Genomic DNA, 16,660 nt, shown 5'->3' with positions numbered 1-16,660 from the left:
CACCATACATGTATTCTATGCCATCAATATTTGTATGTATTTCTCAAAGCTAAGAACAGGGGCTCAGAATGAGCTTTCTTTTTTTAATGGAGAACTGGATGAGTCAAGGTAAGTCAGGAAAAGTGGTGACTTCACCCACTGAGAATAGAGCTAAGAGATGGCTCTTGGATGATGTCACCAAGGGTGACTAACTGGGTGCTCTACTGGTGTGTTGATATATTACACAGTACATTTTAAATTCTCTCTCGGTTATACATATGGCCGTATGGCAGGGAAACATCTCTACACAAACACAAGAAGCTTTTTGTTCCTTAAATGGGTTCAAGTGAAGCTGAAAAAAATGTTAGGCTTGATGGAGTCTTTTGTGGAAATTGGCATTTCTTGAGTGAAGCAAACTGGTCTTATTTCACAAAGGACCCTTTCAGTCAGCTGTTTAGATGATGCAGCGGCATGCTGCAAGTTTCAGTAAAATCCAGAACAGTGATGCAGTGATTGATATTTGGACCAGTGCCGTAACAGTATGAAATCAAATCAGCTGTGGTTGTAATCTCACATCCAAGGAGTTAAATCAGTTTAAATGTAGATTGTGCTTCAAAGAATGTCATTCCCTCAAATTATTTTCACTGTGAAGGAGAATGGCTCCTTACCTGAAAGAGGAGAGACTCAAAAGACACATTGAACTGCACAAATTTGCATTCTTTTTTTCTTTCTTTTTTTTTTTTTTTTGTTTGTATTTTAAGCCGATTTACTTTTCCAGGACTGTAAAAACAAACTTTCAATCTGAGGCAGATCTTAAACTTTGTCTCCACAGGGGAATGTGGAGTATCTGCTGAAGTGGAAAGGATGGCCTCCAAAGTGAGTATGCAGCCAGATAGATAGATAAATACATACATACATACAAAAATACATACATACATATGTACATACATACATACATACATACATTTATACATATATACTAGGGCTGTGACAATATGGTTTTGTCCCGATTCGATTAAAATTTTTTTGGGTGCCAATTCAATTTAAATTGCAATTTTCAAAATTTTTCAATATTGGTGATTTTTATAGATTAAAAAAAAAAAAAAAAAAAAAAAAAAAAAATATATATATATATATATATATATATATATATATATATATATATATATATATATATATATATATATATATATATATCAAAAACTTTTTTTTTTGCTTGTCATTTTTCTTGATTTCAGTTAGGGAAAAAAACCACACAGTAGCTAGATTAACATTCTGCTGCAATAATGCCCAAGATGAGTTAAAAGATCAATAAAAATAATTTTAAAAATGACTAATTTTATAATGCGTTATTTTTATTTATTTGAAAAAAAAGATTTTTTAACAAAAAAAAACTCACAATTTTTTATTTTTTTGATTGGATTTTCCCACCCCTAATATTTGTGCGTCACATCTGTGGACAGGATGTTTGCAAAAAAAAACTTGTTGAAAACCATGCAAATGCTTTTCTGCTTGATTTCTTCTTTTTTTTTTTGCAGATTCTTTTTACAGGATGACAAAATTTTATTTACAAATATAACCTCTGAAAATATTTACAAACATTCATTAACAGCTGCAAAATCTTCATGACTCTATGTTGAGCCCATACTGCAGAAACATCAGACCTTCCAGTCCGGAAGAACACAATCCTACAAACATGTCCTCTACCCCATCTGGTAGAGGACATGAGCTCGACATAAACAACCACTAGTGAAGAAATTACTGCAGCTTCCAACATTTCTGAAGGAATTTAAAGTTGTTTTTGTGAAACTGCTCATCATACATCATCACCGTGATAAATAACCAATGTCAGATTGACTCATTTTGTTGTCAATACCATGCACTTGGACTAGAGCAGGGGTATCCAAAGTCGGTCCTCGAGGGCCGCTGTCCTGCAGGTTTCCCATTTATTCTTGTTCCAACACATCTAGCTTCACTAAATGGATCAAACAGCCAATGACTTGCACAACTGATTAAGCTCTACTACTAATTAATTTGAATCAGGTGTGTCTGAGCAAGGATACATAGAAAACCTGCAGGATTCTGGCCCTCGAGGACCGGAGCTGGACACCTCTGGACTAGAGCGACGTGTGTGCACCCTTTTTCAGCAAACATTTTGAAGGAAATGCTGTGAATCCCAGACTAAGTTAAGAAGCTATGTGAAGAGAAAAGTAAAATGAAGAGTAATATTATCTTTACCTGGTTGTAACACATCATAGGTACAGCACCTGGGAACCAGAGGAGCACATTCTGGACCGGCGCCTGGTGCAGGCCTTTGAAGAGAAGTAAGGCCCCATTATACGCTCTTTCATGATGAAAAGCCATGCTTACATACAGTAAAGATTTGACAGTTTTATATACAGTAAAGATCTGACTGTTTTACAGGTACCCGAGCAGAAACGTGTCAAATCAAACTTTCATTTGACTTTAGTTGGAAAACATTATAATTTTGCAGACCTATATGTATAATATAAGTATGTATATGTCTATCCTGAGTGGGAGAGTGTTATGCTGTAAAGAACAAAAATAGATAAAAATATTGTAAAATATAAAAGAAGAGTGAGTAAGAAGCAAATCAGCCCTTATAGCTTTAACATTTGGTTTTATCATGATGTTGTCATTTAGCGGAAATTAAGCTAACATGTTGAAGGAATGTGTGAAAAATAAATAAACCCCCCAATTTATGTGGTTGTTGTCTGTGATGCTATCAGGCTTTCCCATTGTTGTGAAGGAATTTTGGCGCAGTCTTCTTGACAGTGTTGTTTCAGGTTATAGATGTTTGCAGACGTTTGTTTCCTCACAGCTGAATGTCCCACCACAGCATTTCTATCAGACTGGGATTTGGACTTTAACTCGAGCATTGAAAAACTTTTATTCTTTCCGTTTCAGCCATTCGGTTTTAGATTTGCTGCTGAGTTTGGGATCATTCTCGCGTTGCGTGACCCAGTTTGGTCCAAGCTTTAGCTGTCAGACTGATGGTCTCACATTTGACTAACATACGGTGGTGTTCAGAGGAATATGTGGTCACCTTTCTGACTGCATGGTTTGCATGTGGCTGTGACTCTGGCCCACATCACCAGCCTTCCACCACTGTGCTTCGCAGGTGGTATCAGGTGCAGTGCAGTCTGGCCAGATGTCTTCATCTAAGTCTTGTGGTTTGTTTAGATGCACATGTCCAAACATAAACTTTGCTGTCAAGCTCTTTTTAGAGTGCAGAGGCTTTCTTATGAAAATTTTTTCAAGTAAACCATAGTTTTTCAACCTTTTTCTTTTGTACTGTCATGATCTTTCACATGTAACATGCTAAAAGAAGCTTGGAAAGTCCTAAGATGCAAGCAATCCCAAAAATTTACAGAAATTTGTTGTGCAGGAAAGCTGTTGTGTATTAAAAACAAACTATGATGTGTCCATCCATCCTTTTGGAATACCTGACTCTTGTCATGGCTTGCTAACAGTCTGTTTTGGCTTTTCTAGAGAGGAGAAAGACCGTGCTGTTGGCCACAGGAAGAAAGGATCCAAAACTAAAAAACTCTTTGAGCAGGTAATGGTTTGTAGCATTAAAAAAAATCTTTTTTGTCCAATGACGATATTGTTGTATTGTCAAGCGCTCTCTTTTGTTTTTAGAATACTGTTTACACTATGGATCTCCGCAGCGCTCACAAGGTTCCCACGAAACCTCCGCCTCGCCTGCGTCTCTCTTTGACACGGTCTTTGGTAGATGATGAGGACGACTCTTACGGCGGCTGCAGGCTGAGCTCGCAAACACAACTGGAGCATCGAACAAGCAAAAAGAGGAGGTCGCAGAACAGGTGCCTTAACTCAAACCCTCCAAGTCCAACACAGGAGGACTGGGAGGAGTTGGGAGTGGAAGAGGAGGAGACAGAGAACAGTGCTGAAGATGATGAGGAAGAGGAGCAAGACGGAGAGCAGAATGAAGGAACAAAGAAGAGCAAAGGCATTTTAAACGGTATGTATGTCAGTCGGTCAGCCAGTTGACTATAATCACCATTGTGACCCAGTTTATCTTGACTGTTTGCAAAACTCCAGCGTTTTTTCCATCTCTGGGCAAAAAACCACAGACTTGCTTTATCCTGAGCTGATTAAAGAGTGAATCTGGAAGATGCTCATTAAAGAGTCAATTTTGCATATACATATAAGGAGACTGTTGTTCTAGAGTCTACACAGCTCCATGGAGCATCCAGTTTGACTTTAAACTTTAATATTTACATGAAATGCAATTGTTTGGCATTTGTAATACTTTGAAGCTGTATCAGCGCAGCGATCCAGGTCAGCTCGCGGAGGCTAAAGCTTGTTACACCCTCCACGAGAAGCGAGAACTTTTTTCTTGTTCTCGAAGCTCAGAGAAGAAAATGACGTCATTTTGCTCTCCCGGACTCGTTTGAAGACAGTTCTTGAGACATCGAGAAGAACTTTTTTCTTGCGGGGCTCCGAGAAGTATCGTGTGATTGGTCAGGCATTTGAGGTGGGCGTGGTTAACACAGAGAAAGCATGAAGCGGAGTTTCTGCTTCCGCGTTTTTTACTGTTGCAGGTAAAATGGATTGTTTAAAACGAAGGTAACAACCGGGTTCATGGCACATAAAAGCAGACATCACCCCCCGCAGTGATCCCTCCCCGCTGCAGACGTGCTTCTCATGGAGTATGGTTGGACCTGCTGAACAAGATGTTTTTTCTTGTTCTTGCAGCCTCAAGAGCAATAACTCAGTTCTTGCTTCTCATGGAGTATGTAACAAGCTTAAAATAGTCAATTTCACTATGACATATTAAGACAAAAACATCATTAAAACTATACAAAACCTAACAAAATTCTCCATAGCAGGAGAAATAATATAATACTTATAGCAAAAATGGCTCCATTATTTACATAAACATACAAAATAAACATAACTTTTACATGGCTCTAACAATAAGATTAAATTACGTGTATAAAATAACAAAGAAGTCAGTTAAGATATAAGGAATGAGGATGTATGGACCTGATGAAAAATAAGTGTTTTTTCTTGTTCTTGCAGCCTCGAGAGCAAGAACTCAGTTCTTGCTTCTCGTGTAGTATGTAACAAGCTTAAATCAAATCAAATCAAATCAAACTTTATTTGTATAGCACTTTTCGTGCTTAAAAACAATACAAAGTGCTTTACATTATAAAACAATTTACATCAAAATAGATAAAACACTAACACACATACACATCCCCTTTCACCCACCCACAACCACCCCCACCCATGCCCTATTTGCCCTGTAACAGTTAAAAGAAGATGAATGAATGGCCAGGTGCATTTGCACCAGATGTGCACCAGATAAGGAAACGGTATTCTCAGGGAGCCTCTACACAAAGGGCTACCTCCAAACAAGACCACCCAGGCCATCACCATGGGGGCCACCCGGGTCCGGGCAGACAGGACCCACGCCACAACCGTAAAGCTGCAGCGCTGGATCCCGACCCACCAGACAGGGACAGCCCCCACAGCAACACCCATGCAGTCAGAGCAGGGGCAGCCCTCGGCGAAGAGGACCCCAATGAGGAGAGAGCTGGAGTGATAACTAAACAAAAATAAAATCCATTAAAATAAAATAATAAAATCTATACTATGTAAATCAATATATAAAATATATAAATAAATAAATAAAATTAACTAAAAAGAAAGATAAATATGGGTTAATATAAGAATGTTAAAACTTAGTTATAAGCTAAACTAAAAAGGTAGGTCTTGAGCTTTTTTTTAAAAACATCAACAGTCTCTGCAGCCCTGAGGCCCTCAGGCAGGCTGTTCCATAGGCGAGGCCCGTAATACTGAAATGTGGCCTCGCCATATGTTTTGGTACGAACTTTAGGAAGAACTAAAAGGCCGGTACCTGAGGACCTCAGGGTCCGCGAGGGTTCATACCTTAAAAACAGATCAGATAAATAAGAAGGCCCAAGACCATTAAGACATTTATAAACCACTAAAAGAACCTTAAAATCAATCCTGAATTGCACGGGGAGCCAATGCAGCGACTTTAAAACTGGTGTAATGTGTTCCCGCCCCCTGGTCCTTGTCAGAACTCGTGCCGCCGAGTTCTGCAGTAGTCTTTTTGGGAAGACCAGAGAGCAGGGCATTACAGTAGTCTAGTCTACTAGAAATAAAAGCATGCATTAGTACCTCCGTGCTGGCAAGAGAGAGAAATGGGCGGACTCTGGCGATGTTTTTGAGATGATAAAATCCTGTCTTTGTAACATTTCTGATATGTTGAATAAAACTCAGTAACAGACATGAAACAAGCTGGATGTAACTTCTGTCTTACTGCTCATCTGACCTTCTCTCCCTGTGTTCCCTTCTTATTCAGGACAGAGAGGGACAGATGCCTGGAGATCCACAGCTGGACCAGATCACGCTGCTACATCAGAGGACGCATGGAGACCCGTCATCTGTCCAGGAGAGGTCACGGTCACAGACATCACCCTCAACTCCATCACAGTCACCTTCCGAGAATCGAGAGTGGCAAAAGGCTTCTTCAGAGACTGGGGCCTGAAGGTGTGAGGTGGCTGGCGGTGAGGGCGCAGCGAGAATGAGTCTGAGGCACTGACTTGCACAGCCTGTGTTGGAGGTGATCGAGATCAAGTTTTTGCTCTCTCTCTCTCTCTCTCTCTCTCTCTCTCTCTCTCTCTCTCTCTCTCTCTCTCTCTCTCTCTCTCTCTCTCTCTCTCTCTGTCTGTCTCTCATCGCTCGTCCCATCACAAACTACTTCCAGCTCAGTGAGTGGCAATGTTTACATGCACAGAGTCACCTGATCATATCGGCCTTGTAGGCTGATAATCAATGATCAATCAGTAATCAGTGAGTCAGCCTCTGGAAAATTGTGCCTACATTTATCAATACTTGGTACTGATTTAAATATATACAGACAAACAGAAATTTACACCCTTTAAAGTTACCATATATTTTTCAATTCCAGTTACGATCACATACTTCCATTTGTATTTGGTACTTAAAGGTTGAACATATAATTTAATCAGATTTCTGTCCATAGCAGCCATTTGAAAAAAAAGTGACATCATTGCACATTTGCATCATACATGAAAAGCCGCGGTTATTTCACGGCACATTGCCGCATCTGCAAATCCATGAAAAACCAGCAGCATGTAGCTTTCTCTCACTCCCAGTTCATCTCATGCTCTCACACACACACACACACACACACACACACATGGTCAAGATCTGCAGACAGATCGAATCTCCTACAAGTCCCTCCATGTGTGAATAAATATTTATGTCAACAGGTTTAATCCATTATTATTATTATTATTATTGATCAGTGCAGTTATTACTATATTACAGTGTTTATATGTGGAATACTGAAACATATACTGTATGTGTAGTTTTATTACATATACAGTATAAACACATATAACAGATGACAGAGATTCTTTCTCAGAATTAATATGGTCATCTGTTGGTTTTAATGTCATTAATATCGTGTTACTTTCATTTATTTATTTATGTTTCTCCTTGTATTTATATTGTTTGTCATGGCTGCACCCAAAGAAAAAAAAGGGTGGAGAAGGAGGAGGTGGAAGGGGGAGAGGGCAAATGTTCTGTGTTGATATGATCATGTATAATGCAACACTGTGATTACCCCCCCAAAAGAGGAGCTTGTTGGAGAAGAAAGGTGTTATGAGGTCTTTAAACCCACAAATATGGCATATCTGTCCATCCGTCTATCCATCCATCCATCCCACTTGTCATGGAGATAGAAAAAGGATCCACCATGCCCAGGTCACCAGTCCATCATAGGGCTCATACAAATGGGACAAACCACCTTGCACACCTACAGTCAGTTTAGATTCATTATTTAACCCAACATGCAAATCTGACTATGAGAAAGAAAAAGAGGAAAAACAAAACATGCAAATACAAAGGGAACATGAAAGTCCAAACATCCAAACCAGTAAACTGCTGTAGAACAATGACTATCCCATTGCCGTTCCACCTTTCAACTAGGGTGCTTTTCCAGGTCTAACCAAAAAGTTTAAAAGTCAAAACTCCAAACTTTTGGTTTGAAATCTGCATGCAGTGTTTTATTCCTCCATCTCACCTCCAACCTTCAAATGCTAACTTGTCGCGTTAAAACCCACCCGGCAAGTGTAAAATTCTGCTACAGAGCAACCAGAGCCCAGATGCATAAACATATACTGTAGGTTGCTATAAATGACTGACTAGTCTGTCATGTGTTACGCATCATGGTTGGAAAAATCTTTTCCTTTTGTTAAAAAAAAAAAAAAAAAGAAAGAAAGAAAGAAAGAAACCAAATATGTTACGTCTGCAAATACATGTTTGAGCTGCTGATTTTTAATCTGATCTTTGCTCTGAATCTAAATTATTTTCCTATTCATAATGATAAAACTGAGCTCTCCAAATCAATCACTTTTCCTTTTTCTTTCATTTACTGAAGCGTTTCAGTTTTAAGAAATGAAAATACTTAATTTATCCCAGAGGGAAATGACATTGTATCAGTGTTTTTATTGTTTGTTTTTATTTTAATAATAATAATTACTTGGATGATAAGGCTTTTTATACCAGAGAGAGATGAATGCTGGTGGGAATGGTCTCCTGGATCTTTTTGTCTTGCATCGGACTCCAACAAGCTGATCGTGCTCGGTAGTTTTGTTACGGTGTTGTTTAGAAGATGTGAAGAATCATCAGGAAGTCTTTTATGATTCCGGCTGCTGTTGAAAAGGTGCTGAAGAGCCCAACATAGTTGTTCTGAATCCATCAAGTTTTTCCTGGTTATAAAACAACTCAACGTCAACACAAAGTGCCAGCAGGTTCTTAGAGGCCTGAGACGACCAGGATCCGGTTCGGTCTCTCCACCTGAACGCAGGCCACAGACAGGCTGGAGGAGGAGGAGGAGGGGGTCTCAGTAAGGTCTGAAGCTTAGAAAGATCTCTGGTCGAGCTGCAGCCACAGTGGTGGTGTGACAGCTGCCTCCTCTGTTGTCTCCTCGCACCTTTTTGTGTCGCTTTAAAAACTTTGTCTTCCTCACTAAAAGTTTTCATTTTAATGTTTTTTTATGTCGCTGGTGATCCAGGGTTTGTTGTTGGGGTTACGAGGAAAACACCTCAGTGTGCTTTCCACACAGAGGTGGATGTAATCTGTCACACACATGGTATTGATATAGTATTCTTATTCATTATTCTTTTTTAATTGGATCCCCATTAATTGCAGCAAAACTGCGGCTATTCTTCCTGGGGTCCGAGTATTGATATAATTTACATGTGGTTCACCAAAGGATATTCCAGTCTGTTGCCTAAAGGCACTCAGTCAGAGCATCTTTAGCGTCATTAAACCAGGTTCTAATAGTCTGTGTGATGACTGATCACCGCTGAACGTAGTGTTTGTAGTTGGATGTAGGAAATCTAAAAAATGTCTGATCTTCCTAAAGGAAGCAGGCAGAAGAAGCTACAAGCATTTTTAACATCTTACAATATGTCGTCTGTCTCATTTTGTTTATAATCTTGCGGAGGGTGAAACATTGAAGTCTCCTCATGACTGCATGAGGATGCTGCGTCTGTAGCCAAGCAACGACTGAGTTAATGACACGACAGGCTGTGTCTGCAGCTGTACCAGGTGCGATATGAACCAGTACCAGAATAACACAGGTGAACTAAGAGTCCGATGTCCCTTGTGGAGATCTTCTCCTTTGCTGTGGTTATAGCGCTGCTATTCCACCTCCCTGCAGCTGTCCGCTGACTTCTGCTGGTGCAGTCTGATCGTAGTGTACAGACACATTAGAGTCTAGGATGTTCATGCAGCCGGGTCTCAGTGAAGCACATAATACTGCATTCCCTGTCTTCGTTTTGAGAAACATTTTAGAGGTATATTTTTATATTTATTGCTTCATTGTTGTTGCTTTTACTCATCGTTTTGTTAATGTGTCTTGACAGCGGAGTCTCTGCATCCCTTTGCGTATAAAAATGTGAGAAGAAACCAGCCTTGTGTGTGTGTGTGTGTGTGTGTGTGTGTGTGTGTGTGTGTGTGTGTGAGCCTCATAAATAGGAAACAGAAACCTACACACAAAGCCACTGAAAATCACCCATATCTTTTTTTTTTTTCTTCTTTTTTTTACTTTTTTTCATGTGTAAAAGTAATATTTTGCAAAGTAGTTGTTCTAGGGTATAAAGTAGCACAAATCTGGAATTAAAGTCTTTGCATTTGCACTTTAAAAACAGTACTTGAGCAAAAGTACTGCTGAGGAGTTTTTACATAAGATGTACAGAGTGCTGCGTAACGCTTCCAGAGCTGATCGTGTCATGTGCTGCATGGCAGGAAACAGACTGGATGATGCAGTGGTCTGTGGGGAGAGTGATCTCATGTTTCTTTTAATATAAACAATTAAATGACATAATTGTTTGCATTGAAAAAAAGTATTTTTACTTTGTACTTTTGTGTTATAAAATATAAACACCCCCTTTTGCAGATCCTTGTGTTCTGTAGTTAGAAATTCAGCCCACAGTTACCTGTGAGTGTGCAGGTGCTTCTGTATCAGAAAGTCTGTTTAATTTTTATTTATTTATTAATTTATTTTAACTTGACCTTTATTTAACAAGTTCAAACAGATTAAGAACAGATTCTTCTTCACTACTTCAGCCTGGTAAGAATGAGGCAGACATGGCAGATTCACTTTACAAATTCTGTATTAATGCTTAAAAATAAACATAAAATCAATAAAATGTATAAATGTCTTTAAGAAGATGGTCACTCCACACTTGTTGGTTTCATACCTTCCTCACAACCAGGAACAGGTTTGTCCACTTGCCTGGGAATAGCAGCTTTAGCCAAGCTGAAAGTTAGCCGCTGTTGTCGAAACGCTAACAGAATTAGCGGTGTTGCAGAGCTGTCTGTACTCTGCATGCTAAAGTCCCCCCCCCCACAGTCACAGTTTGCATTTCACCATTATTTCACGCTTCATTTTCACCCACAAACCCACAATAACATGATGACTTCTGCAACCTGAACCTTTCTATGTGTCCAGTCTGAGTGGGCTGCACATGCTCACTCTGCTACCTCCAGAGAAAACAGTGAAATGTTCATTTTCTTTCTTTTCTTTCTTCTTGCAGCAACAATTCAATTCAGTTTTCAGTTCAGCTTTAATTGTATAGCGCCACTTCACAACAATGTTATCACTTTACATGCACATCATTTCAAACCAATTCCTACATAGCCTATAATAGAAACCAACTGATTGCACCGAGTCATGACTTTAATCCAATCCCCCCATCCTGAGCATGCACAAGGTGACAGTGGGAAGGAAAAAACTCCCTTTTATCAGGAAGAAAACCTCCGGCAGAACCCGACTCAGGTTGGGCAACGATCTGCCTCAACTGGTTGGGGTGGAATTCACACACTCATCTTGGGAAATATCAACAGTAGCACAACTCAATGGAGAAAATGACTAGTAGCTTCAGCTGATTCCTTGAATTATCAAAATAAAAGATTTGGACTAGTTACCACAAAAAAGCAACTTTAACAATTTACTTGATCATCATATACTGACATGTCCCATCAGAGGGAATGGAACAGATCTCAGTAAATCACCCCTCTCAGACAAACCCCTCCTCGCTAACTTTATCCCTAAAGTTGGTGCAAATTTTATAGGTTTTGATGTGATTCTCCTTGCCAGGCTGTTCACATGTCCCCTCACTCAGCCTAAACTAGGCCAGAGCACGATGCAGCTCCTGCATGAGCCTGAAATCCTTCCCGCTGCAACATGAAAGATCCATCCCAGAAAAACTAGCAACCTGCAGGATATGGTTTGAGTTGCTTTGCATCTGTTACTGAAATTTGCACATGTGCACCCCTTTCCTCTGCTCTGCACCCCGTCCTCCCACTGAGCACTCACACACTGCATCCTCAATAAAAGCCCTTTTAGTTTTAGAGCACCAGCCAGGTGAGCATCGGCATCCAAATGACGGAGTCGTCTGTGCATGTAAACACAGCCACAGTCTCTCTTCCACTTTGCTAACCCGTTCATTCTGGACTCTGACATATTGTACATACTCCAAACTACAGCAAGGTGGGCGTAGCCGTCGCTAACATGTAGTTCTGGACCTGTAAACACATAGACTGTTACTACAGTACAACACGTGGCTTAGTCTTGTATGCGTTTCAAAGTCCTCCTAGAGACTATTTGATCCGCCTGCATGCCTTTCTCCTCCTGTACAGTGTTAAAACAAGCGGTGTAGTTTCCCTCCCGGCACGCAGCTCCTCACGTTTTAAACAGAGCTCGTCATACAAGAGACTAATTATGTACCAAAATGTGAAACAGGATGACAGAATGTGTTATTGAACTGCAAAGTATTTACATCACATGGGTCTGTGTGACCAATATACCTAAAAGAAAGGAAATTTTGCCAATGTATTTACAGGAACAGAGAAATTCTGAAGCTTTTGATATTGAAAAGAATTCTTAAAGACATCAAAATGCACTAAAAAGGAGCGTTTTCCAGACAAGTCTATATACCATATATGTGGCAGGGAAAAAAATCTGCTTTACTTTGCTGCTCCGAAGCTGTTTATTTTCCTTTAAGAGCCTCAGAAACTGATGGCCCTGTCACCATGGAAACGTTGATGGTTAAAGTAGCTTTACACATGTTTTACAGTAGTCTGGTGGAAACAAAGACCAGTAAGACTAAGTTTAAAAAGACGGAGGACCAGCTGAGCCTAGACTTTCAGTTGTCTTCCTGCTCTGTGGACACAACCGCAGAGTTGATGTGTCACATCTGTGGAATCTCCCACAGTGGCGTCTCATTGGTCCCTAAGTTGTTTACGCTGCACTGAGGATGATGGCTCAGCGTCTTGTGATGCTGAAACTGTCTCTGTTTGATGACGAAGCTGCAGGGAATGGAAGTGCCTGATGTTGCCTAATTTTTCTTGTTTTGTCTGTGGAGCTTTTAGGGCTAATGTCTCTCCCACAATTACTCCCCCCCCCCCCCCCCCCCCCCCCCTCAGTGTCTGGATGCACCATCTTCCACTCACTTTATTAACAACTTGACAACAGATACATTTAAGAGCAGGAAGATGGAGGGGGGCAGCAGAAGGGGAAACATATTTTGTAGTCATTATTTTTCTACATTGACCTGAATGTATATTTATTCTTTACATCTGTGTATTTGTCATGCAGATGACTGAGCAGGATAGTTTTTTATACAGTTTGTTATAACCACTGAGCTGATGCCATAAACCGTATAAATGTAGACGTGACTAAAAAAGGAAAAAGAAAGTCGCCTAATGTCGCCGCTTGCGCTGCTTTTGTCCACCACTGCGCGCAGAACCTTGCACTTTATCGTGATGTAACCCTGCACATTATCTGCTCCAGTCTATGAAGTCATTGTGTTTCGACTGTTTCTATGGTAACACTAAAATAAATGTTGCACTTGTTTAATATGAAATCTTTGTGTTTTTTCGGCTTATTCACAGTCACTAAGGAGGTTTGTTTCCAGGTGTAATTTAAACTCTGAAGGATGTAAAAGATTCCTGCAGGTGCCATCAGATTTTTTAAACTTTATTTTTTATCGCGACCACAATTACAGTAAAGTTGGGCCGATTTGTAAAGTGTAAATAAAAACTTCAATGATTTGTAAATCCTATAAACCTATATTTTATTTCCAAAACAACATAAACAACATATTAGATGTCAAAACTAAGACACTCTTTAAGTAAAACATTTGTTATGAATTGTTCTTTGGACACTTCCCTGGTGAGGCGTTCAGGGCACGTCCCTCCTGGTAAAGAAGACTACATGAAGAGCCCCAAGCTGTAAGAAATTTGTTTATAAATGTCTTCATGGTCCTGGACCTTATTTGTCTGACCTGCTTTTAGAATAGACCCACATTTTTAGCGTTAAGCCAACTTCTTATTTGATTCTGTTTTTGTCTGTTTTATTTTATCGAATTTATTTAATAGTTTTTTCATCCATATATATTCAATTGTGTATTTATATATATATATATATATATTTTTTTTTTTTATTTTTTTTTTTTTTTATTACCATTATTTCTTCTTTATTTTTTACCAGGTATTTTGTTATTACTGATTATCTATCTTGTTGATTTTATTTTTGGTCTTATTTAATGTTTTTACCCCCAGTGTTTTTGCTGGAGGTAACTAACAAAGAAGCCAGCAAGCGTATCAGCAACTTGAGGGGAACACTAGTAGTGAAGCAGCCTGATGACAAGGCTCCACCCTGCACAGCTCATCTGTAAACACACCAAAGAAATATGGAACATGACGGATAAATGTTTTAACAGCTACTGTAAAGCTCGGAGAACTCCAGATTCATGATCACGAGTGATGACAAACACCATCTTTCTCCCACTTGGCCTTAAAATGAGATGGTTACTTATATATGGGAGTATTTTAGGGTGTTAAGCAAAGGCTCAGTGCTCTAGAGTTGCATCAAATTTCATGCTATTTCCTTATGGAAAAATGAGATGTACAAACATCTACAAGAAGTTTTTTCTTAGTCTTGCCAGCTGTATATTTTCTTTAAACATTAATTATCTTCCTCTGCAAATTTCTGCTCCCAAAGAAAGTTCTCTAGTCGGGAGCATTTCTAAAATACTTTTTTTTTTTTTAAATTTTACATTTTATGGAAAACTGCTACAATGTGGGGGGGAAAAAAGACATTTTTTTTTCCCAATGGTACAAACATACTTTATTGTACAATTAATTTATTGGCAAAAAAACAAAACAAAATCAGACCACCAAAATAACTTAAAAAAAAAAAAAAAGCTAATGAAAATGGAGCAACAGTTATTTTTGCTTTCTCTCAGCACCGAAATTAAGATGAAGAAAAAAAAAAAAAGTGGTTGAAAACTAAACAAATATTTAAATAATAATTCCAGTCTCTTTAGGAAATGGAAGAAAAACAAAATTATTTGTTCAGTTGCCATCAGTTTGTACAGTGATTCAGTATGTTTACAACTATATTCATGTACATAAAACATTTCATCAAAAGGATGGTTTAATGGACTCCACGGCCTCCCCAGGGCAAACCCAATGACTGTCTGCAGTGTCTTTTTGCATCACCATAACATCTTTAATACAAAACAAAACTTTTTTTTTTTTTTTTTTTTATCTAATAATTCCTGTAGCTTCAAGTTTTATTTTCAAAAAAATAAAATTAAATAATATATCTATATATAAAAGACAGTTTATCCTTTTTTTTTTTTCCTTATAAAATAAGTCTCATGATATATTGCAACCTGGTTCTGGTGTGTGTTCCCTCCCCGATACCCAGCAAGCCCAACCTTTTGAGAAAAATAGTGAGCATGTGAATATTGTCTTCAGTCCTCTCCACAAAAAAAGCTAAACGACCAATTTATTTTTCTTTTAAGTCTTCCGGGGGTCGTGCCTCCCGTCGACCCTCGCTTCGGCTCCGTTTCATGCAGGTTTCACGGCTAAAGTTTTCAGATTAGTAAAGTGGGTGGACTTACTTATTAAAATAACCCCTCCCTCTAAAACCTCAAAAAGTACACAGAAAAAGGCGCATTGGTGCTTGTGACCTTACTACACCCCGTACTGTACTTTTTTTTTTTTTTTTTTTTTTTTTAAAGAAAAGAACAAAACCTCAATACTGTACAGCAGCTCAGGAGCACTTGTTTTGTTTTTACACATACAAACATCCAATCAAATGAGGGGAAACAAGGAGCAGAAAATAATCTCTCCACTCGTAAGGTTCTGAAGTATGTACACGGGTTTTTATACCTTTTACTTTCTGAACAAAAACAAAAACTTTCTTAAATCTGTACAGTACAAACATCGAATTAAACCTTGTGGCTGAGAGTCATTCATGAGGAATAAAAGGAACAGACGTATAAGAAGGAAAACCGTTGTGGAAGAGGGCGCAGGCAGGATTTTCCTTGAACCTCTGCAGCACAAAACTCGTTAATCTCTTCTTCACATGACAGTTTATAAACAGCTTAATATATTTACAACCTTTTCATAATGCAGCCAGCTTGACACAGGGAACCCACGTCCAGACACGCGGCGTCCAAAGTTTATTCCTCTACATTTTGCAGGTGGCATAGCGGGGAAAGGAGGGAGGGGGTCAGGGCACGGCAAGTGTGCTCGTTCACAGGAAGGTGGAGGTTTTCTATCCATTCTGCAGACATGGCTGCCGTTTGTAGAAAAATGTCTCACCCAAGCACCCAAAACACTGTTAAAGGTTTAATTAAAACCTACAAACCCTGCCACAGGAAAATAAAATAAAAAAGGATAGCAGTCAAAAAATCAAGCTGCATTTAACCCCCCCCCCCTAATCAAACTAAATAAATATTTCTATGGAAACTGATGCAGTCACTGTAAAATGTACATTTCTGTGAAAACGGTCCAGAAGAAAACTTCTGTAACGGATATGTTGATGCTTGTTTTTATGATTCATTGAGGGAACAAAATAATGTAGAAATAAAATTAACATACTCTGAAAAATAGATACAATCATAACAGGGTATTTGACAAAAGAAAAACAAAAACAATATCTCTCTCTCTCTCTCTCTCTCTCTATATCGATATATATATATATATATATATATATATATATATATATATATATATATATATATATATATATATAGATATATATTTT

At 38.8% G+C, this 16,660-nt stretch overlaps 1 protein-coding gene across 1 annotated transcript in view; it reads left to right on the top strand.

The window, feature by feature from the left end:
• cbx7b (chromobox homolog 7b) overlaps positions 1-6,555 on the top strand; it is a gene marked incomplete at its 3' end in the record, with an annotated part of 9,085 nt that extends 2,530 nt beyond the window's left edge. Inside the window, exons 2-7 of the mRNA XM_079260612.1 lie at positions 812-855; positions 2,238-2,303; positions 3,493-3,559; positions 3,643-3,882; positions 4,284-4,305; positions 6,362-6,555. Of these exons, the coding sequence (XP_079116738.1) occupies positions 812-855; positions 2,238-2,303; positions 3,493-3,559; positions 3,643-3,882; positions 4,284-4,305; positions 6,362-6,555 (633 nt within the window). The remainder of the gene's footprint in view (positions 1-811; positions 856-2,237; positions 2,304-3,492; positions 3,560-3,642; positions 3,883-4,283; positions 4,306-6,361) is intronic.
• Between the last annotated feature and the right edge of the window lie 10,105 nt (positions 6,556-16,660).

Source organism: Telmatherina bonti (genome assembly GCF_933228915.1).
Source record: "Telmatherina bonti genome assembly, chromosome: 21".
Taxonomy (NCBI): domain Eukaryota; kingdom Metazoa; phylum Chordata; class Actinopteri; order Atheriniformes; family Telmatherinidae; genus Telmatherina; species Telmatherina bonti.
Note: the sequence above shows the minus strand (reverse complement) of the source record. Positions and strands in the feature narration are given on the sequence as shown.